Raw genomic sequence first — 24,134 nt, forward strand, 5'->3', positions numbered from 1 at the left:
TATAATTAAGGGGGTTTTAGCTGACTGAAATCTCTCCTTGGATGAGCCCCTCCAACTCCAAACTTTTCTAGGCTATTGATGATGTAGTTTCTGCCATCTGGGCACCTCAGTTTGATGGGAGAAATAAGCTGCTATCCTTGAAGAGATCCTCATGTGACTAGGATTCGCAAGGCCTAGTCCTAAGGAATTTCCTAGTTGAAGGAAACACACCTTTAAACATGAAACAAATCTAGTCATCGCTGGCAGATTTATCCCGTCTAACATACTCCAGCCCTCACAGGCCCATGTGTTCCACCAACTGCTCCCATTTTCCACACAGAAAGGCCTATTCTCTTCCCACACCTGGAACCCTGGATCTGAATGGGAAAATTGAAATATTCTCCTCTTCCTTCCTAGACATATTGTTGAGGAAATTTACAAGTCATTGAGGCTAAAATGGGCATTTGGACTGGGAGTCAAGTATCGCCAGGAGGTAGCAAGAGACAAGCTTCCAGGAGGAGGGGTGGAGACCAGAGGTTGAAAATCCCTGAGCTCTGCTCAGTGTCACAACTCAGAAGAATATGCATGGAGATTCATTCTCCCCACACCCCCATTCCCGCCCTTTCCCCTTATCTAATTAGCAGAGGAGTGTTAAAAGTCAGAAATCCTATCTCTCTTCTGGCATTCTCCAGCCACCTCCTCCCTCTCTCCATCCTCTCACTCGACTCCCACACCCCCAACTTGCTCCAGAGTCTAAGTGGTGGCCCCTATAGTCTGAGAGCCCTGAAAAAGGAGCCGGGAAAAGAAATGTGGGGGAACCAGGGGTCTGGGGAGTTTAGTGAGAGTGCACATTTGGAAAGAAGCATTAGCTTGGGATGCACATTGTCATCACCTCAGGGAGACCAACCATCCCAGCTTGCCCAAGACCATCCTGGTATAAGCACTGAAAGTTCCACAGCACGGGAAAGCCCTCAGTCCTGGCCAAACCAGGATGGTAGGATGAAGGCTCTTTGGCCCCAACTCACTTTGTAACCTTGAGTAAATCTCTCTCTGGGCCTCAGTTATATCCTTGTAAAAATGGGACCCTCTAGCTCAGACACTCTGTGGTCCTATAAATGGCCTCTATTTTCTGAAGCTGGGAACAGCATGGGTGACTCAGCCTTATTCCTCATTGATTACTGCCCCCAGTGCTTCCCTAGAACTCCTGGAATCTCAACATTTTGGAACATAAGGTGGAAGAAGCCTTCCGGATTATCTGGTTCTATGCCTTTCTAGCTCTATGAATACCATTCCAGTAGAATACAGTGCATTCATTCATTGCACTCCACTTACCACTTTATGCCCTACATTACAGTTAGATACAGATCTTACCTCCTTTTTGCTAGATACTAAGCTCCTTGAAGGCCAGTAGCAAGACCTTGGCTCAGCAAAGGTTAAAGCCTTGCATATAACTGGAACAAACAAACATTTGGTATTAAATTCTACAGAGGAATCTTTTGCACTTTATCTCCCAGTGGCCTAGAGGGAGGACACAGTAAGTGCTCCAATGGTGTGCTTGTCCAGTCTCAGAGAAGATTCTAAATTTTCAGGAATTTTGCAAACTTGTTGCTAAACACGGCCATTATTAAAATTAAATTATATAAACTTACAATTAAATAAATTATATTAAAAACAAAGATAAGTGCACAAAATTTATCACTTCCTATTTTACTAGATTTTCTTATTGTCTATACTCTTAAGATTACTTACATCTATTATATCTATGATAAAAATACTGTATAATGATGTTCTACTATTTATCTTCCCAAGTCCACGTTGGTAGTTTGAAATCGACCACTGCGGGAGTATTCACCCCATACAAATCAGCAGACACCACTAGTCACAGCTCCAGTCACACAGAAGCTGGCTGTTGGCTGTCTACCAGCACACCACTGGTTAGAGACACTGCTATTCTCTCTGTCTGGTCACAGGCCCTCTCTATCTCCACTGTGTCATCTTCTGCTCTAGTCTTCAGTTCCAGATTTCCATTCCTCGAAGGGGGAAACCAAGAATTGGATGATCACTTAAAAACTAATGAGGTAGTCAGGCTAAGGTTAAGGGGATGGATGCACAGGTTGGCTGTAAGTGATTTGTAGACTCTAGTGTAGACGGCCTTTCTCTGGTTCTTCTCTCTTTCCAGGACACCCTCTGCCCACAATGAACAACTATGCTCAGTCCAGCACAGTGGTCTTATGTAAACTGAGTCCCAAATGACTCTGAAGAAGGCATTGGATGTCCTCCACATAGCCATCCTACAGGTCTATCCTGATGGTCAACTGAAGGATTTAAAGATATATAAGATGATTCCCATCCTTGGCCTGCAGTCACCTCTGGGGATAATAAATTCTGCAAATCTTAAAATTAGGATTATAGCATTTAAAGAGCTGCTAAAATACTTAGAGGTAATTCAACATTCAACATCTTCCCAACTCCCTCATTTTACAGATGAAGAACCCAAGTCCACAAGGTTTGGTAGTAAATAGCTTGCCCAAAGTCTCTTAACAAATTAGTGGCCAATGCTCAGGGTTCCTAATACCGGAGCAGAGGACTTTCTTTAACATCCTAAATTCCTTTTAGAGAAATTATATAATCTTTAGAGAATGAAAGCAGGAGCAAACACAAAGTTTGCACACAAAAAGCTTCCTTCCTAGAAAATAAAAAAACATTTTTACAGAGTACCAGCTAAATGCCAAGTGCTATGGGGAGGGGAGCACTGAAAAATAAGATCCAGTCACTTGTACACAGGAAGTGAACGTGGAGTCACTCCTAAAACTCTTTCAAGGGGTGTAGGGGATACCTCAGGCCTAATGTGATCCCTGTTCTGATCCCACAGTGAGTGGCATGGAAATCAACCTTGCTGTCTTAAGAAGTGAAAGTTAAACATTAGATTCTTTTTTTTTTAAGTATCATTGACTTACAATTTTACAGTTTTAGGTATAAACATTAGCTTCTTGATTGGGAGAAGAAGGAAACAGAAAAGCCCACTGACTTAGCCTCAGCGCCCAAGTGACTCAGTCTGGGACCTCTTTCCCCGAGGAGAGAAGCCCACCAACAAGCAGAGGAAGAGAGCTTGCTGGGCTGAGAGCCAGAGCCTTGGTCCATTAAGGACATTTTGCATTTGCAGCATTCACACTCATCCTCCTAGAAAGGTGAAACAAAAAAAAAGGACACAGAATAGGAGCCCAAATTTCTTATTACTAGATTTCAACATCTAAAATCACTGTCAAATTGCTTAAAAAATTTCTAAACAGTTTCATTTCTGTACTTGTCTGTTTCTTGTCACATGAAGATAACAGTTTGCAGACCAATATCAATCCCAGTGCATACTTGGAGTGCACTGCTCTAAAAAGGCCTGGGGACTCCTTGGCCCCTGGAACAACTCTGATGGAGGATGTCTGAGCTCCCTTTCTCATCCAAATCAGGTCCAGGGTGCTGTGAAGTGATCTGGATATCAAGTTAGCACTGTTAACTTCCTGTTTATACTTTCCTCCTCATCTCTTTGGCCTGCCTCCCCTAGCCCTAGGAAAGAGTTTCACAAACCAAGGAAGATCTCCACCCCTTCATTTTAGTCCCCAACCCTACCTAATGGTGCCTCGGATTCTTCCGTGGGCCACAAGTTCTTTCATCCATTCATTCATCCACACATTTGTTCATTCATCGAGGAATCTTCTTCAGCACTAAGAATACAGAGCTAATCTAAAAGACAGATTCCCACCCAAGGAGGTTATGTCCTAGCAACAAAGTAGTGTCAGAAAGAAAGGTATCAGTCTTTTCAAATACAGCCTAGGTAGCCCAAAGATTGGTTCCCACATATATAAGCAGTTAACAAACTAAAGCTCTAACAAATACAAAATGATAGACCTACTAGAAACGAGGGAGATTTACTTTGGTAGAATATGGTAGAAGGGACTGTTGCAGAAATGGCCTCTGAAGTGTTTTTGCTCCATGGTCCCACACGTGACCTGACAGTCACCAAGGGAGGCAGTAGGAATGGTGCTCTTGTTTCCTTGGGTAAAATGAGTGGGAGAGGGCCCCAGATGGAGTTCCTCTATAATTATTAACACCTTGGGGAGGAAGGCAGACCAAGGAGTGGAGCCTCATTAATAGATGAGGACACTAGCTCTGAGGGATATGTGCCCTAACTTCGGAGTTAGGGACCTCACCTGCTCCAGGCTACAAGATTCTGAGAAATGAACCCTCAAGCAGGAAGAGACTAAAGTCTTATGTATAGAGGGTAGAAATCTCCTGGGTAGGGAGAGGCTTCCGCCCCTCTGTCAGCCTGAAAGAGAAGGGCTGGCAGGGCGGGGTAGGGCGGGGCTTTCCTTGGAGGCTTTGGGCTGAGTTCCTCCTCCCTAGTCCCCCATTGGGTCAGTGGCTCCTGCAGCCCTGCCAGTGAAGGACAAATGAGAGGAGCTGTTGATTTTTTTCCCCCTTGGTCATTCAGCATTTCCCCACATAAATACTGAGAAAGACCCTGCCCTCTCCTCACTTCTCTGGACTTGGCCCTGGGCTAGACCTGGGCCCCTGGGGGTAGGCAGGGCCATGGGTGACCTGTTTATGCTCAGGGTGGCTGTGGGCATATACTATGCCACCTTCAGTGCCTCTGCCTGGTAAGTCCTTTCCCCATACCTTACTCTTTACCAAGGAAGCTCCTATTTTCTCATCCCCATTCACAAATGCCTCACTTTTTCTCTTTTTGGTAGGTCAGTGAACAATTTCCTGATAACAGGTCCCAAGGTAGGATGGTTTCCTGCTCCTATTTTGACCCATTTGTGTTCCTAAATAAACTCTTCTGGGGAAGGAAAAGAGGGGAGGGGAGACAGTGTCAGAAGTCACCCATACAAAGGAACTTATGATTATTCCTTAATGGAAAGCTAATCCATTTGAGTCCTGCCTGCACCCTCAACCCTAGATGACCTGAGTTGAGCCAGGGCTGAAGCTCACAACCCTTTTCCCTTTGCCAGGCTTATCTGACCTACGCTACCAGTGTGGCCTTGGGTGCCCAGAGTGGCATTGAGGAGTGTAAGTTCCAATTTGCTTGGGAACGCTGGAACTGCCCTGAAAATGTTCTCCAGCTCTCTACTCACAACAGGCTGAGAAGTGGTAAGTTTACGCACCTGTACAAGAGGGTATGTCCCTGGAGGTAGGTTTGCAGTCTGTGTTTATGTGTAACATATATGTGTGCAGTGAAATGAAAAAGTTATCAATGATCTACCACTTCCTTATTGTGTGACCTCAAGTGAGTTACTTCCCTCTCTCAACCCCAGTGTTGTCATTTGGGTCAATTTGGCCAGCTGTTTAGCTCACCAGGAGTGTGCAAGTGTTGAATGTGGTAAATACAGAAGTACCTCTAGGCAAATGTAATTATTCTTTTTTAATGCATGCCTGTATTTGTGTTTGTACACACTTGCACTGATTAGCATGAAAAAAAAAATGGGGAAAGGGCTCTGTGTTTGCAGCCCCAGAGAGTGTTTCAGCTGTCATAAAATCCCAATAGCAGAGAAGGTGAGAGATCACATTGAGCTATGCCTCAGGTGGGGTGTGTGTGTGTGTGTGTGTGTGTGTGTGTGTGTGAGTGTCTGTGTGTCTGTGCAGCTATTTGTAGCTGTGTATGGTACTTTGCATGAAAGTCATTTATGGAGAAACTATTAATAAAGTGTTGCCTGAGAAGAGTTGGAGGGGAAGGAGTAAAGAATATGGGGACAAAAAGAAGCATCTTCCTGTGGGGTATAAAAATAGGATGGGAAGTGTGTAGAAATGAAATGGGACAATGTTTATAAAGAGTTAGTAAGATATAAGCTTAGTAAGTGGTGGACATGATCATTATGATTATTACATGTCTCCAACTCCATGTTAAAAAGAAGAAAATGTCCTTCTCTCTTTCTTAAGCCAGCCCCATGGCCCTGAGTCCTCACTGCCTGAAGACCAGAAACAGTGACTAATGGACAGAGGCCTAGGCTTGATACCAGGGGGGCAGGGTCCTGGTCTCAGCACCATAACTGGTGAGGATAGTGGCCTTGGTCTCATCACTTGATCTCTGGGTTTTACTTTACCCATCTGTAGTATGGGGATGCTCATTCCTGCCAGGATGAAATAAGGATGCTGAAAAGGCATGACTGTTCTCTCAAGCAGAAGAGCAACCTTGTAATAAACCCAAAGAGGGAGGGAAACAGGGAGAGAAACAAAATGACATTGTTTTTGCAAAGCCTCTGCTTTGGGTTGTCAAGGTCCTAGCTTCCAGTCTCCCCTTTCTCTCCAAAGCCACCAGGGAGACTTCCTTCATTCATGCTATCAGCTCTGCTGGAGTCATGTACACCATCACCAAGAATTGTAGCATGGGCGATTTTGAAAACTGTGGCTGTGATGAATCAAAAAATGGAAAAACAGGTGAGTTGTGCTCTCTGATAGGGGTGGGAAGAGGTGAGGAATGCAGAGCTGAGTGCAGGCTAAAGTCTTTTAGGGAAAGGCTGAGGGATACAGCTTTCTCAAACCCCTAGACTCCAGCAGCAACTTTATTAGTGGGAGCTCCTGGATCTAGCCTCTCCTAAGAGTTGAGCCTGGGTCCATGATGCCAGGATCAGCAAGTAGGACCAAGCTCTAAAACCAACAAGCCATCAAGGAGTGAGGAGGCCAAAGAGAATTTAAAGCTAATCCTCTTATTTCAGACTTAGAATGGCTTGTCAGTAATCAAGATCTTCTCAATTATTTGTAGACCACCTAAGAAACTTCCTCAGATTTGTCATTAATGAGGTAGGAAGTGGTTCTAGTAAGACTATTGTAGGATAATGGTCATTCCAGAATTCTGCAATGAACCTGAGATCATCTTGGCCAGCCCCTGTGGGTATAGAGACAAATTGCCTAGAGCAGGGAAGTGTCTAAAGGGTAGGCAGTTGGCTTTGGGAACAGGACTCCCCCCTCAGCCCTGAGCACCTCCAATTCCCTTTACAAGCTTCTGGGACTCTTGGAGATAGTTTGATATGTCGGCTAGAGTTACTATGACTCTTCTTTTGGGACTTAGCAGGAAGCTATACACAGAACTTATTCTTTCCTTATGTGTAGGAGGCCATGGCTGGATCTGGGGAGGCTGCAGTGACAATGTAGAATTTGGAGAAAGAATCTCCAAACTTTTTGTGGACAGCCTGGAGAAGGGGAAGGATGCCAGAGCCCTGATGAATCTTCACAATAACAGGGCAGGCAGGCTGGTATGTATGAGTTGACCAGTAAGCCATCAGGCTTGGTATTACAACAGCCTCACATCTATACAGATCTTCACAACTTACCAAGAGCTGTCTCATACCCATGTTTCATTCTCATACCACCCAGCAGGACTGGCATGGCTACTACCCCCAGCCTCTGGATGACAAAGCCAGCTGAGGCAGAGTCAGGTGGCTTCAGCAAGGCAATATAATTAATAAGCATCAGAACTAAGCAATGAACACAGATCTTCTAGCCTAGTCCTTTTATCCCTAAACATTAGATGCTAACTCCTTCCACAGGCAGGCTCCTGAGAACAAAGAACAATACAGAACCAAGGCCTTGCTTCCAGGACTTAAAATTTTAACCATTTCAACTGCTTACTCTAGGAAACTAACAGGGGTTTATCATCCAACCTGTGTCCTATGTCTGTTTGGGCTTTGAGGGGTTGGGATTGATCTAGACTTCTCTGGAGGGTGTGTTCTCCCCCAAGACTTCTAGTGGGGGTAGCAATCCATGGAGTGTTCTGAGTTCAAATCTGGAAGCTAGTTGTATTTAGAGCTAAGAACATAGAAATTTCCCTTTGAACTTGTACCTAGATGTCCTAGTTGCCCAGGGCAAGGGGAAAAGGTTTTCAAGGTAATTATAACCATAAGTAATCACCTTGGGAGTAGGCGTTCAGACTCCCGAGCTTCCTTCCCTCTGGGAGAGGGCCCAAGGACAAATCCAAACACCCACAAATAATCTAGCCTCCAGCCTCAAGACAGTAACAGGGCCAAAGACTATATTTTCCCTTTTTAATTTACAAAGTACTTTCTTGATTATTCTTACTGCAGTTGGGCAGAAAGAGAAGCAAGCTCAACAAGTGATGAAGTTGGGCCTTGAGCCTAGGTTTCCTGATTCCAGTAATCTTCTCAACACATGCCTGGCTTTCCATAGGAATCACCCAGGGGAGCTTTAAAATCATCAATACCAAGGCTTTAAACCCTTGAACAATCAAATTAAGAAGATCTGAGGGCTAAGAATAAGTATTTTTCACAGGTTTCCCCTGTAACTCTGATGCTCCTCTAAAGCTAGGAAGCACAAATCTACAATATTCCACTTTACTAGCCTTTGGTCTCCCTTACCCAGAGCCATTCTCCTTTTGTCCTCCCTCTCTTTTTCTCTCTCTGAAGGCAGTGAGAGCCACCATGAAAAGGACCTGCAAATGTCATGGCATCTCGGGGAGTTGCAGCATCCAGACATGCTGGCTGCAGCTGGCTAACTTCCGGGAGATGGGTGATTACCTAAAGGCCAAGTATGATAGGGCACTGAAAATTGAGATGGATAAGCGGCGACTGAGGTCTGGGAACAGTGCCGAGGGCCACTGGACACCTACTGAGGCCTTCCTTCCCAGCGCAGAAGCTGAGCTGATCTTTTTAGAGGAATCACCTGATTACTGTACCCGCAATTCCAGCCTGGGCATCTATGGCACTGAGGGTCGGGAGTGTCTGCAGAACAGCCACAACACATCCAGGTGGGAGCGACATAGCTGCGGGCGCTTGTGCACTGAGTGTGGCCTGCGTGTGGAAGAGAGGAGAACTGAGGCTATCAGCAGCTGTAACTGCAAATTCCAGTGGTGCTGTACAGTCAAGTGTGACCAGTGTAGGCATGTGGTGAATAAGTACTACTGCACGCGCTCCTCAAGCAGTGCTTGGTCTTGGGACAAGAGTGACAAGCGATAGCACCCAACGTGAATTTACTTGCTCAGGTGCATAACAATGGAGGGGGACACAGCCTCTCTCGGAGAGAAGAGAGAGTAAAACAACTGGAAAATCACAGGGTTGATCTGTAGTTCTCTTGATATCTGCTGTACATGGGGAAATGGAGGCCCAAGATTATACAGCATATTGACAGAGATGAAATTGAAATCTGGGCCTCCTAACTTGGGTAGACCTCATTTCATCTTTCCTGCAAGTTACTTCCTGGTCTTTGTGCCTGTACTTTCACAGCATGTTAAAGGGGGAGTTTGGTTTGGGTCTATATCCAAAAGGACCCTCAAAGTACTTGCCGCTAAAAGTTTCAGACCATGTCCAGCCCAGCTGTGTGGCTGAGAACCAGAGGGAATGGAAACAAAAAAATGAAAGAATTCTGTCCAGACTCCTGAAAGAACAACCTTCCCTTACTCTAGCTACCTCCAGAAAGAGCAACTACAAATTCATACAGATAAGTGGGACAGAGACTACATACTTGCCTAGAGGGAGGTATTTAAAGTGTTGGGTTTTTCATCTCAATATGCACTTTTGAAAAGTTCTCCCCATCCAACCCTGGGGAAACCAGTACCCAACACAACCTGAGACCTTCTCCAGCTCAGAAACCATCTCTGGAGCCATGGAGAATGGATGGTCACAGTAAGTGGACAGGTGACTACAACTTATCAGTCAAGGCTCCCAAGAGGGATTTTTCCCCCAAAGAGCTATAAAGCAACTCTGTTTTGTTATTTTCCCAGATTGGGAACTCAACTTCATTTTGCAATAAATGCTTCTAGAATATACATTCAACTGAGACCTTTTATTTCTCTCTTTGAAAACCTTAGGGTCAGAAAGAATGAGAAATCCTGCTTCTTTATCCCAGTCATACAGAAGGCTAAAGGAGAAACTGGAAATGTTCAATCCCCTTGTTATCAATGTTTGACAAATAATAAAATCAAGACCCCAGAACTGACCTGTAGGAAAACAATCCAGACTTCTAGGCCTAGAAGGTATTATTTTAGTGCAACCTAAGCAACGCGAAGAACAAGGAAGCCCTCTGAACTTGAACCATATTCAAAGTATGTTTGCTCTCTTAACTTGGGCTTCCCAGGATGTCTGTACACCCAGGACCTAAGCCCCAGGGCAAGAGACAAGTATAGTTGTGGATTCTACCTTCCTCATTTGCACTTCTATATCTTCTACTGGTAATCTTTGGGGGAGGAGTAGATTCCCATGAAGAGAGCTCTGGGGGCTCAGACACTGGTCTCCTAAATCTGAGCATCTCAACCTTGGGAGTCTTCCCTCTCTGCAAAGGCCAAGCATCCTGCAGGGAGGAGGTATTTCAAATGTGCCAAATAAACAAGCAAAAAGTTTGATCACCAAGAGTGGGGAAACACTCTCAGCTTAATGTTTCAAATTTAAAAACAATTCAAATGTTCAACATCAAGGCAAACTAGTTAAATCATGGCTACACAATGGAATATTATTAAAATTATATTCTGGAGAAATATTCAGTAACATGAAAAACATGCATGATATAATTAAGTGAATAAAATTAATTACAAAACAGCATGTTCAGGAGGAACAAATTTTGCTTTAAATATATGAAAATATTAGCTGTCAAAATAGACTGGCATGTTTTCCTTTTTGTGTTTTTCTGTGTTTTTATATATGCCTACAATAAACAAATATTTTTATCATCAAAGAGAATTAATAATAAGTTACTTTTTAAATGCCACCAGGGAATAACCAATCCATTTTTTTGTTTGAGTGAAAAGGAAGGTGAAATGTTTATTAAGGAAGTTGGCATCTCAGGAGAAACCATGAGCAGGTGTCTTGAAAGTCCAACCTGATTTCTATTTAAAACTACCACAAATGTCAGAGACCAGAGACAAGGAGAAATCCATAAAAATGCAGACTATGTCAAGGAAATGGAAGATCTCCTCTACCTCCTTCTAAGGAAGGTGGAAAAAACAAAACAAAAAACGCTACAGTTACTGACAGAGAAAAGAAGTGTGTGTACATCTGCCTATGTCTGCGGTGGTGGTGGTAGACCCTTCCACAGGAATGGAAGAGACACCATATAAGCACAGAAATTGTGGTGAAGTCAACAGGCAGAAAGAAAAGATTATTTCCCTGAGGCTCAGAGAAAAAAAAAAACATAAACTTATCTGACTTTGAGGTTAAGCCCTCAATAAAAACAGATGCCAAACTACCCATTTGTGAACCTGAGCTGTGATGTGGTACTAAGGAACTGAACAAAACTAGACTTTCTCCTTTTCCTAACTGAATGTCCATCCAAAGACCCCCGGCATCGGATGGTTTGACATTTCCCCCCTCCCCAAACTTGCTGACATTCCCAAATAAACTTAGGGGGGTTTTCAGAAACAAAACCATCTCTGTTGCCCTGTTCAAATTGTCATTCAAGGAGAATGTGCCTTGTGTTTTCTACTGGTTTATATCTGAGGTTTTCACTAACAAAACCGAGGGCAATTGGCAATTCCATGAGAAGTTTGCCTACTTCCCCAAAAAGCTCATAGTCCCAATCCTTCCAAGCCTCTTACAATCTCATTCATCTTACCCTCACAGCAATCAATCACATCATCCAATCTTCCCACATGGAACATGGGCCAGAAACTAAAGGAATTTGGATTTCTCTACATCCATCACCTTTCTGTCAGGGATTCATTCCAAGGCACTATAGTGGCATTCAGATTCATTAGTTACAACCCTACACTCCTTCCCTTTTGGTTCATCCTTAACAAGCTGGCTATCATTAAGGTGACAGAATAGTAAAACCCCCACGTTCAATAGGTTCAGGGCCCAAGACAGGCAGATTGGCCGCCACAATCCGATAGTGGATCTTGAAAACTTGCCAAAAAAGAAATAAATTCAATAAGGGAAACCTGTCCATAAATCTTAGCAATGTTCTCCTAGGGCAGTCTACCCAGGCAATAGAAATAAGAGCAAAAATAAGCAAATGGGACCTAATTAAACTTATAAGCTTTTGCACAGCAAAGGAAACCATAAACAAACAAAGACAACCTATGGAATAGGAGAAAATATTTGCAAATGATGAGACTGACAGGGCTTAATTTCCAGAATATGCAAACAGCCCACACAAATTAATGACAAAAAACAAACAACTCAATCTAAAAATGGGCAGAAGACCTAAACAAGCAATTCTCCAGTGAAGACATACAAATGGCAAATAAGCACATGAAAAAATGTTTAATATTGCTAATTATCAGAGAAATGCAAATCAAAACTACAATGAGATATCACCTCACACCAGTCAGAATAGCCATCATTAAAAAGTCCACAAATGATAAATGCTGGAGAAAGTTTGGAGAAAAGGGAACCCTCCTACACTATTGGTGGGAATGTAGTTTGGTACAGCCATTATGGAAAGCAGTAAGGAGATTCCTCAAAAAACTAAAAAAAGACTTACCATATGATCCATCAATCCCACTCTTGGGCATTTATCTGGAGGAACTCTAATTTGAAAAGATACATGCACCCCAATGTTCATAGCAGCACTATTTACAACAGCCAAAACATGGAAACAACCTAAATGTCCATCAACAGATGACTGGATAAAGAAGATGTGGTGGAGATATATATATATATATATATATATATATATATATATATATATATATATATATATATATATGTAAAAATATATAATGGAATACTACTCAGCCATAAAAAAGAATAAAATAATGCCATTTGCAGCAATATGGATGGACCTGGTGATCATCATTCTAAGTGAAAAAAGCCAGAAAGAGAAAGAAAAATATCACATGATATCACTTACATGTGCAATCTAAAAAAAGAGATACAAATGAACTTATTTGCAAAACAGAAACAGACTCACAGACATAGAAAACAAACTTACAGAGGGGAAGGGGGTGGGAAGGGATAAATTGGGAGTTCGAGATTTGCAGATACTAACTACTATATAAAAAAATAGGTAAATAACAAATTTCTACTGCATAGTTCTGGGAACTATATTCAACATCTTGTAGTAACCTATAATGAAAAAGTATATGAAAAGGAACATATGTATGTATACGTAAGACTGAAACATTATGCTGTATACCAGAAATTGACACATTATAAATGACTATACTCCAATTAAAAAAACAAAAAGGAAACCTGTCCATGAACCTTTATTTCAGTCAATATAAGCACTGCTGCACATTGCCTGGAGAATGGAAGCCAGTATCTCCTCAGTCTAGATGAAAAAAGAATATGCTTATGCTTGCAGGCTCCTACAAAGCTTTTTCTCCTCCTCCTCCTCCTCCTCTTCCTTCTCCTCCTTCTTTCCATCTGACCTTTGCCATGGGTAGAATTAGGGACTCCTAAGAAAACCCTGAGCCTGTTCCTAGAGTTTACTATAGTCCCCTGCTAATCTCCTCAGGGCTTGCTGCTGGGTGATCCTAAGACTGGAAAGGAAGTAACTGAGCACCTACTGTCAGACGCTTAATATTTGGATTATCTCCTTCAATCCTCAGAACAATCCAGTTAAAGAGTTACAATTATTCCCCTATTAGTACTGAGGAAACTGAGGCTCAGAGAAGTTAAGTATCCAGCCTAAAATTAAACACAAGGAGATGGATTTGAATTCAGACCTGCTACCATGTAAATCTATACTCTTCCTTTACACCACTTACACTCTGGGAGCCCAGGGATCTCTGGCGACATTGTTAACTGTCAAGACAGCTTTGTAGAATGACTACCATTCATATGCAGTGAAAGGTGTCCTTTTCCTCCCTCTACAAGTAGGAGAGTTACATTTCTCAGCCCTTCTCCAGAGAAAAAAACCTGACTTTTGACTTGCAAAGACCTTCCTTAGAATGATAAAGCAGATAGCCTGGCTCCTGCTGACTAGGGAGGGCAGAATACTGGTTCTCCAGGGGGTGCTCAAAGGAAAAGGCTAACCATTATGGCCTACCTTAGAGGTCAAAGTTTCAAAGGAATGTCAAAAGAGGGGTGTTTATTTTAGAGGCTAGAGGAATTAAAAAACAGGATCCAGAGAAAGACAAATATCTAGCCCCAGAAAACAAACTACTCATATCACTGATCACAAAATACAGTGACCAAGGGCCGAGACAAAGGGTTGGGGAAAGTGAAATGAAAGCAAAGACCAGAGTAAAAACTTCCAAAAGTTAAAGACCTTTGGGTGGAACTAGTGCTCTAAACCACCTAATTCTGTTGTATCTCCTTCTTCAGGACAAAAGCTAGGTTTAAAGGAGGAAAGATTCCCCACTAGTATTACCAAGTGAGGTAGCTGCACACTGACTCCAGGGCCCTGAACACCCTCCATGGCTGGTGCTCTGCGCACATTGCCAAGCTGCCCTTTTATCAGAAAAGGGATGTATGATGACCAATGGAAGCACTGAGGAAATTAGGCCTAGACTCTGGGAAGCCTCAGACTGCACTTGATCAGTGAGGGAGGAGGGAGGCTGTGGGTAAGGGAAGTAGAATGTGGGTAGCGGGGTGGGTGGGATGTGGGTAAGGGAAAGGCCTGGTGTTGCACATTACTGTCAAACTCTCAGATACTTGAGGAGACCTATGATGAGACTAGGGGATCTTGAGATGGTCCCTTGCCATTTCTTCACTAGGAGCTTCTTGTAGTCTATAAGAGATAACTTGATTCAGCTACCTGCTTCTTAACAGGAGAGCTCCTAATATAAGGCCTAAGGAGGAGGAGCACATTGTACATCCTGGTTTTGTTTTTGTTTTCTTTTTGAATTTTTTTATGGGGGGAGGTAATTAAGTTAATTATTTAATGGAGGTACAGAGAATTGAACCTAGGACCTTGTGCATGCTAGGCATGCATTCTGCCATTGAGCTATATCCTCCCCCTGTACATTCTGTTTTGAAAGACCATCAGGGAGAGGGAAGCCAGTACTTCCCTACATGGAATAAGCACCTATTAGGACAACTGCTGCATGTGCCTAACCTAAATCATCACTGCTGTATTTTAAGTCTGTCAAATCATCTAGGATTTCTCATTATGGATTCAGGCCTTCAAACACTCTTTTTCTCAAAGCTGAATAACCCTAATTACTCCAGTTTTCCACTAGTTCTCTCTCATCCTCTTTTTCCCAGACCATCTTCAAATTCACCAGCTTTGGGTTTCTGTGAGGACTTAGGTGGGGTGTGAGCTAGAAACACCTCTCAAGCCTCAACTACCATATCACCTCTTTGCCCTCAAATATCTGAAGAATCTACCTATTCTTGGCTGTCAAAGAGCTTTGATTGACCCATCAGGCCCCACTTGCATTCTCCATAGTCCAAGTTCATTTCTAACCCCTTCATTTTAGCCCAGTAGCCTTGATTCCCAGCTGCATCATTTGGGACCTCAGTTGTCAAGGTCCTCCTCTGCTAAGGGTTTGTGGTGGTGCAGGGGCAAGAACATGGGATTGACAATCAGGACCTGCTTCCTTCTCTGCTCTCACCCATGAAGCATTTAGTTGCTCTAAAATTCCAGTTTTGTTGTGTTTTTTTGTTTGTTTGTTTTTTATTTTTTCCTGTGCTGATGACTCTAAAATCTCCAACTCTGTGCAAGCTCTAGGCACAACAGCTCTAATATTTCACTGGCTGTTTCTACTTGGGTGACAGAAATGATTTTCTCTTATGATTCCTCTGCTTCCATCAGTAATCTAATAAAACTGCAAGTGACTGAGGTTTACTCCTGAGTCATCCCTGACTCCTCCCTCTGCTCCACCATTCATGTTCAGTCATCTTCCTTTGGTTTGTCCTCCAAATCTGTCCCCTCCTCTATATTACCTTTGCCTTCACTCTGGACTAAAACAGTTGTATCTTGTACCTGAATTTTGCACTAACTCTATAACTGATATTTTTCCTTGCAAGTCTCCACCTAACACATTGTTACCATACTTATCTTACTAATACACTATATCCATTTCATCATTATCTGATTAAAAAAAGATTTTTTTGCAGTGTCCTAGAGAATAAAATCCCAATTCTTTGGCTTGACATTTCAAGTCTCCTAAACTTGACAGTATCTTACTATAAACATTAAAAACATTTTTTTTCTATAAAAAATTCAAAAAATTTAGAATAGACCAAAAAGTAAATACTATCTTCACTCTCTTCTTCCTCCAGCTCACTGTCCTTGCCAGAGGTAACTGCTACTCCCTGGCTTTTCCAATTTTACCCACTCCTTCCTCAGTTTCGGCTAGATCAGGTTATGACAGTTCCTTGCATACACTGTTCCCATGCAACTTTTGTATCCCAGGTGAGACCATTTCCCTCCCTGAAGTATCTTTGCCTCCCCAATTTCAGATACTCCCTCTTTAAGGCTATCTGCTCTTGAAATTGCCTCTTTTACTTGATAAAAATCTAAATACGACTGCCTCACTACATTTCAACAATAGGGCTGACAAGTCTCCTCCTTGAAAATGGGACCATGTTACCCCTCTTAGTGCCTCTGCAAGCCTCTCGCAACACTCTGCATTTGGTCAGTGATTAGTGTTCTCCAGACATTAACCAATTTTGCTTAAAGGTGGTGTAAGAGGTCATGGAATTTCAGAAATGGAAGAGACTTTAGAAGTCATCTCCTGCAAACCTCTCAATTTGAGAGAGGTTTGAGAGAAGAGGAAAAAAATTTGCCCAAGGCCATTTGCCTAGTTAAAGGTTAAGTTGAGGATACACCTCAGTTCTTCAGGTCTCCTAATGCCAGGTTCAAGCAACTCCTAGGTCCTTGGATCTTGGGGGTGGGGAGAGTGGTCCAAACTACTCTCAGGACCATCCAGCTGGGCGGTAACTCAGACAGGTAACTGATGAGGGAAGGCTTGGATGTGATATGTGATGTTTTAAAAAGTTAAAAAGTATATAGAGAAGGAAAGAAAAGAACATTAGAGGTTCCTAAACACACTATTACCACTTAAGCCCAAGGAAAAGGTCAGCGCATTCCCCAAGCTGTATTACCATTTATGGCATGTAACCCTTCTCCCCTTCCTTGATAGTCACCTTAACTTGGCTTCACCTGAATAAAAATGTTGTAAGGTACAAAATCAGAGTCACCTTGGATTTCTGTTATCTCTAGAAACCCAGGGCTCTTTCTATTACTTCATGGTTTACGCCTGCTGTCCCAAGTATAATCGTAACTGTGCCTCCTTTCACTGCAAAAAGTGTCCTGTTTGATGATAATTATATAGTCCTCCTATTTATAACTCACTTCATCCATTCATTCATTTAATAAGTATTTATTGTTACAGGCATAGCACTAATGCAAGGGATTCAGAAGTTCATGACCTTGACGAGGTCTCTGCCCTCACGGAACCAGCATTTTAATGGAGGACACATACAATGAACAAGTTTTTAAAAATAGATTATTATAGATTGAGATAAGTGTCATGGTGGAAATAAGTAGGGTTCTTATAATAAGGTAGCAACATCTTAAGAAAAAAAGTCAAAGAAGGCTCTCTATGAAGTTGACATTTAAACTGATACCCAAAGGGTGAATGGGAACCAGTTATAAGAGCTGTAAGAAAGCATATTTCAGAGAGAAGCATTAACAAGCAGTAAGGCCCAAAGCAGAAAAGAACTTGGAAAATTCAAGGAACTGATAAAAATTTGATATAACTAGAGCATGCTTTGCAGGTGGTGGCATGAGATGAACTTTGAGAAGTAAGCAGGGGCCAGATCATCCAAGAGCCAGTGGGTCACAGTAAAACATCTTAATTTTGTTTCAGAGAAATTAAAATCCATTTAAAGATTTTAAGCTAGGGGTTTATAGGATCCTATTTACTTTGTAAGGAAACTCATACCGGCTGCTAAATGGAAAATGGACTCACAGTGAGGCAAGTGTGGAAGCCTGAAGATAAGAAGGCAATTGTATTAAGCCAGGCAAGAGCTGATGATGGCTTAGACTAAGGTTGGGACTAAAGTGAACAGAGGGAAGAGGAAAGATGGGCAGTTTGTACAAAAGAAGTGGAAGCAGTAAAAATTTGCTGATGGATTGGATGTGGTGGGTGAGAGAAAGGGAGGGATCTAGGATGACTTCCCATTTTCCAGCTATAGTAACTGAGTGGCAGATGGTACCGTTTATGGGCATAGGCAAAATAAGAGAGGAACAAGTTAGAGCTAATAGGAAGATGAGACTCTAGAGCTACACTTCAAGCATGTTAACTCTGAAATTTTTCTGAGATATTCAAGTGGAAATATCAAGCAGACAATTGGTCATTAAGCCTGAGGAAAATAGCTAAATAAACTAGAGAAGAAATTTGAGATCGAGATGCAAATTTAGGAGCTGCCAATATAGTTTCTGAAGCCATGGGAGTAAGTGAGATTTCCTAAGAGGAGTAGGAAGTGAAGAGTAGAGGGCATAGGTCCAAAACCAAAGAAACGCCACACCACTCCCATTGATGTCCACAAGTGCCCAATGAAGAAGCTGAACAACTGAAACTCTTCTTGATTCTATGAATAGATAGGTACAGACTTGCTGGCAGGTAGGGAAATAGATGAACTAATCTTTGCTGGAGGCCTCCATCAATCTATTAATTCAGTCAATGCCTTCTATGGGTCATGGACTATGCGAGGTGCCTGTCTGGGACGTAAAGATGAAGGGACACAGTCCCTCCCTATCAAGAAGGAAAGCACACCTGTGCCCATAATAATGTAGTGTAATAAACATTCTAGTACAAGTGTGTACAGGGGCAGTGGGACCATAAGGATGAAAGCAACCAGCATCTGCCTGGCCTGGAACTGAAGCATGCTCATCCAAGTAGTAAGAGGAGCTGAACACTACAAGGGTGCTCTGAAGCCAGAATGGCTTCCCCCAGCCATATCTGTTTGTTTGTTTTGTTTTGCTTTAAAACAAATCTTATGTTTCCTAGAATAAAGGTAAAATGACAGGTTGGTGGGGATAAAAAAGGAGGCTTTGGTTCTCTGACCATTGACAATAGAAAACAGGCCATTCCAATGAGCCTTAATCAGGTGTGGGGTGGGGGTGAGAGAGGAAAAAGTGGAAGAAGAGATTGGTTTATGGCTGTTCACAAAAAAAGCAATAAAATACTTTGCCCTGAGCTGCATAAGGGTCATAATTGGTATGATAAGCTATCATTTAACATGAGGAGGAAATTGAAGTTTCATTTCCTTGCTTTTGTGGCACCCCTTGAATTGGGTTGATGACACCATTCAGTTAGTCAGCATGAGGCCTGCCTTACCAATTTTGTTTTGCAAAACAAAACCAGTCATGGTCAAACTCAGTTGGTCAATTCCATAGATTAACATGAGAGGCCCCAGGAAAGCAAGACAGCTGGGTCAGCTCTGGCTGGGAAAGGGTGGGTTAATCCTAGGCCAGCTTGGCAGGGAGCTTCATAAGATATTTTAGACCCCTGGCATCCTCCCACTCCTCACCCCTTCTTCAGGAGCTTCCCACACTCACCAGCAACCTGGAGTTAACTCTAAATAATCTCCAGAGTTTGAAGGACAGAGCTGAGCTGAGGGTATGAATGTACTTCCCCACTGGGCCATGTGTTGACTCTCATCTTCTCATCCTGATTTCTTTAGGACCAGACTGAGTAGTATGGTGTGGCAGAAAAAAATCTGGCTGGAATCTATACAAACACCAACTGGGAAGAATGAAGTTTTCCTTTAACATTGATAATAATACAAAATTTATCTCAAATCCTGGGCTCCAATAGGTGTCCCTACACAATCCACAACCTAAAGAAAACAGTGAGGATGAAAATATTAAAGCTCTACTGAACAGCCAGGCATTTTTATTGTCTCTATGGCTAAGACATTAGAAAAGAATTGTTGATTCTCTTAGAGAATTATCTAAGAGCATTCTGATTCATCTCCATGTCCAGAATTTGCAGAAAATTTGAGGCCACTTTAGAATAGATCACAATCTGGAGCTTTTCAAAGTTCCCATTTAGCTGAGATAATTCAGTTTTTCTTTCTGAATTCTGATGTTGCTAGTGAAAAAACAATTCTGCCAGTAACATACAAGAACTATCAAAAAGCCAAGAAAATCTGCACATGCAATGAATAATGGGGTTCATGTTCCAAAAGGAGGTTAAGGTAATGTTTAATTTTAGTTTCCTGGAGGTTGTCTTACATTTTTCCAAAAGGATTTATTCCTGCAACCTTCTGTGACAAGCAACACAATTTAATTTTGAGGTAATCAAGAGAAGCAATTTGGCATTGTAGGAAAAGTGTTGCTGATTTTGCCACAGATTTTACTGTAATGCCATGCAAACCACTTTCTGAGCTTCAAAATCTTTATTATAAAAAAGAAGGAAAGATTTGATTAGATTGCAGTAGATATTCACAAATTTTTTTTCAAATTCTAAAATTCTATCCTGAGCCTCTAAGCTTTTCTATCCTTACAGTCCTTGCCTTCATAAGATATCCCATGCCAATTGTCATGCAGAATAAATTAGAACCACTTCTGGTTTCTAGAAATACATAGCCTGTAAAATAGCAAGAGTCAGATGTTCTTCATGTAGTCTTATGATTAGATTTCACTAGTTTGAATTTTGTGCTTATTTGTACATTATATTTTTAAAGGATTTATTATGAAATTACCACCACAAAAAAGACGGCAGGTGGAGGTTTTTAACTGCTTATGACAATATTTTCAAGTGCTTCTTCTCAAGGGGCTCCTGGCATAATGAGTTGCACTCTGAGTACAAGCCAGTCATTAGCTTCATGCGTGGCCTTGGGCATGTCTCTTAGATACCCTGAGCCTCATTTGCCTCAGCTATAAATAAAGGGGTTGGATTAGGTGATTTAAAATTAATTAGTAAAGTTCTTTTTTAAGCAGATGAGCAAAAGCATATAGTGTAAGTATAAATAAATATATTAGTGCTTTTAGTAATATGAAGAATGAAAAGGGATTTGGAAGCACTTTCTGAGTGAAGAAGAGAACCTATGATTGTCAGCCACAAAAAGCAAGAGCATAAACTGAGTAAAGCTCCAATTTCCACTTCATTTATTTATACACAATAAATCTATTAAGTGAATGAACTAGGTTTGTACACAACACTTAGTTGGCCCTATGAGAAAAGCAAGAAGTTTCCTACATCTGTGAAAGAGCACCATAAAATAACAGAAAGTCTTTGGAACCAAATATAATTAAGTTCAAAACCCTGGCTCTAATAATTCCCAGATGTGGCCACTATATCAAATCACTTTAACCTCAAGATTGTTGTGAGAATTAAATAAGATAACATAAGTGAAAGAGCTCAGCACAGTGTTTGGCACATAATAGGTAACAACAGAGAGTAATCCTTCCATTAATATGGGAATGTAATCCATGTATAAATAAGTTTAAAAAAAGATATGAGGTAAATAATAATGGCTAACATTAACTGAGTGTTTACTCTGTGCCACCAGGCACTCTTAGGTAATTTTACATATATTATCACATTTAATCCTTACAACAACCCTGTAAGGTAGGTACTATCATCCCTAGTTTATAGATGAGTAAACAGACTCAGAAAGATTAAGCAATTTTTCCATGGTTACAGAGCTATGAAGTCATGGAGTTTATGACACAGAACTGCTTTGCTGTTTCCAAAGGCCAAATGCTAAACCATTTCACCATATTGTCCAGTATAGTATAGCAAAGGAGTTTATTATTAAGCACCAAAGAAATAAAAAATTAAGCATCAGTGGTTCATAGGCACCAGAGACAAGCATGTATTAGAGCAAAATTATAGTAAATTGTCTCCTAGGCTAGGAATTGTGTAAGCATTGTATAAGTCTTCAGTGGTTGCGATATAGGGAAGCAGAGTAAAGGAAGAGAATGGCTTTTAGCAAATGTACAAAGTTAGGAATGAGCAAGGTGAACAACAGACCATTTTAGCTAGAGCAGCATCCAAAAGGAAGGATATGGGGAGATACGTTTGGAAAAATAAGCACTGGCCAGTCTGTGGGAGCCCTGAATGCCAGATTAACAAATATGAAATATTTTCTCACCATATTACATATACACAAGATACTCAATAAGTATTTGTTGACTGTCATGAAGCAATGAGAATTAATTTCAAACCTAGCTACTGTGGAAGTAGGAAACCTGTCTTCAGTACAGACAATGCCTATTTGAGTCCCCTGAACAACTAGAACAGGAAAAAAAACATGTTAGCACACTGTTTTTAACTCTCAGTCTGCGACATGCTTCATAATTTCAAAATCTTTTTTAAAATTGTATTGAGATATAATTGATATATCAAAATTTTTATAGCTTTTTATGTAGAGGTGAAGAATACTAAACTCACTGATAAAGGAAAACAGTCAAGATGAGAGCAGGAAAAAAGATGAAGAGACTTTTAAAATAACACAGCTATAAGGAGGAAGAAAATTATTCTAAGAAGATTCAAGGGCATGGAATCCAGTGAAAAGGCCAGAATGGAGACAGGAGAGCCCAGGTCGGGCCTCAGACCCAGTTAACTACTAAAGAGCTGAGGGCAGGTTGAGGGCACTCAGACCCACAAGAAGCTAGACAAACTGTCTGGCTTCCTATATTCAATAGTGTGTTCAGGTTGGGCCCTACTATATTAGCAACAGAAAGAGGAATGTAACAATGTGATTTCACCAATGGACCTAACAATATTATATTTTGACTTAATTCAGTGTATTGTGTTTCTCCACAAAAATCAGAGTGGTTTCAAATATTCCATTTTATCAAACCACCACTGATGGGCATGAAGGAACTCATAATGGTTTGCTACTTATGTGTTGAACTTGTATTTCTGAAAGGTACAAACAAGTTAGGCTAGAACTTGGGGGTTCTAGTAGATAAAGTATTTTATTTTAATTGAACTTTGAAAGAAAAAACTGAAGCTTTAAAGTCTAAAAATTTCAACTGGGATGTTTAGTCTGTAGCCAGTCATCAGATGGTTAGAAGTTTAGCATGACTAATTCTTCACAGTCCATTTGCTAAATGACACATTATAAAAGCAAGCACCACTGAAAAGGATGTGCTTGTTTCCAAACCTTCAACCTCATTGCAGATTGACTGTTTTATATTGGTCCGTGTCTAACTATTTTATGGTGCACATGTATATGCTAAAGACTCCTTGAAATGTTCTCACATTCGCAAGGACTAGGAACACTAGATAAAGATAGAGTGGTTGTCATTCTGGCCCCAACATAAAGGCCACCCAGAAGGATCAGGATTTTATAATCCTGATTAAAATAAGATTTATTAACCCCTGAGATGCTTATTCTTATAAAATAGTTTAACCCTCTCTATCCCAAAATTAGAAAACTTCTGCTAAAAAATTACCAGATTTTATAGAACAGTTGAGAATGCTAATTAAGTAAATTCAGTAGGGCTGCTTCAAAATTAAAAAGCTGAACAGTAAGAGATCCAAATAAAGATGACAAAGTTTTTAAAAAGATCCAGAAATTATAGAAATTATACCAACACATTGTTGGTAGCTGTGTCTTGAAAGGGATTTGTCTATCTCATTTAAATTGTCAAATTTATTCACAAAAAATTGTTCATAATATTCCCTTATTGTCCTTTTAATACCTGTAAGGTCTGTAGTGATTTGACAATATCAGGCTGGCTAAGCAGAATTGTTTTGAGAAAGAAAAAAAAAAGGGGAAAAAATTGAGGTTGCTTTGATAGACCATGTGAAGCCATAACTCTTCCAAGGAGCATTCCAGCCCCACTTCAGCCAAGAAATGCATATGAGCCAAGGGGGTTGGGTGGGGGGAGGAATTTTTTTATGGTTCTAGTGTTGGGCTTTGGTCGGATTAGCTGCCCATTTGTCTGCAAGCTGCTTTCTCCTCCCATTCCGAGCTCCCTGCCATCACAGTGCAGCTGCTGGCCAGGAAGCCTGAGGAAGGGGCTCCCTCTGGAGCTGATGGCAGTGGCAGTTTGGAAAGTGCTGGCAGGGGGTAGGTTATAAAAAACAATTTGGTCTGGGAACAAAAGGCATCAATCACAGTGGTGTCATCAACCTTTGATTTGGATGGGGGGAGATAACTTTCTGGGTTACCTTGGAAGCAGGAAAGGAACAGACAATATCATTTTATTTAGTCATCTCCCCTTTCCAATGGACTAAAGGGTCTACTTAATTTAATAGGAAATCTATGCACAACTGCTACACAAAGATCTTTTTTTTACAGTCATGTTGTTTGATGAGGTGGGAGAAAGCTATCTCCCTTGCAATCTTCATCTGAAATTGCCAG

The 24,134-nt window shown here is 41.3% G+C and overlaps 1 protein-coding gene across 1 annotated transcript; it reads left to right on the forward strand.

Annotated features, from left to right (window-relative positions):
- Window positions 1-1,707: 1,707 nt before the first annotated feature.
- WNT8A (Wnt family member 8A) lies at window positions 1,708-9,438 on the forward strand. The gene is made up of 6 exons (XM_074360731.1): window positions 1,708-4,628; window positions 4,722-4,755; window positions 4,983-5,121; window positions 6,280-6,405; window positions 7,078-7,220; window positions 8,388-9,438. Exons 1-6 carry the CDS (start codon window positions 4,561-4,563, stop codon window positions 8,934-8,936), a joined length of 1,059 nt encoding a protein of 352 aa, XP_074216832.1. The 5' UTR covers window positions 1,708-4,560; the 3' UTR covers window positions 8,937-9,438.
- The last annotated feature ends 14,696 nt before the right edge of the window (window positions 9,439-24,134 follow it).

The sequence above is a fragment of the Camelus bactrianus genome, chromosome 3 (assembly GCF_048773025.1).
Source record: "Camelus bactrianus isolate YW-2024 breed Bactrian camel chromosome 3, ASM4877302v1, whole genome shotgun sequence".
NCBI classification, from domain to species: Eukaryota; Metazoa; Chordata; class Mammalia; order Artiodactyla; family Camelidae; genus Camelus; species Camelus bactrianus.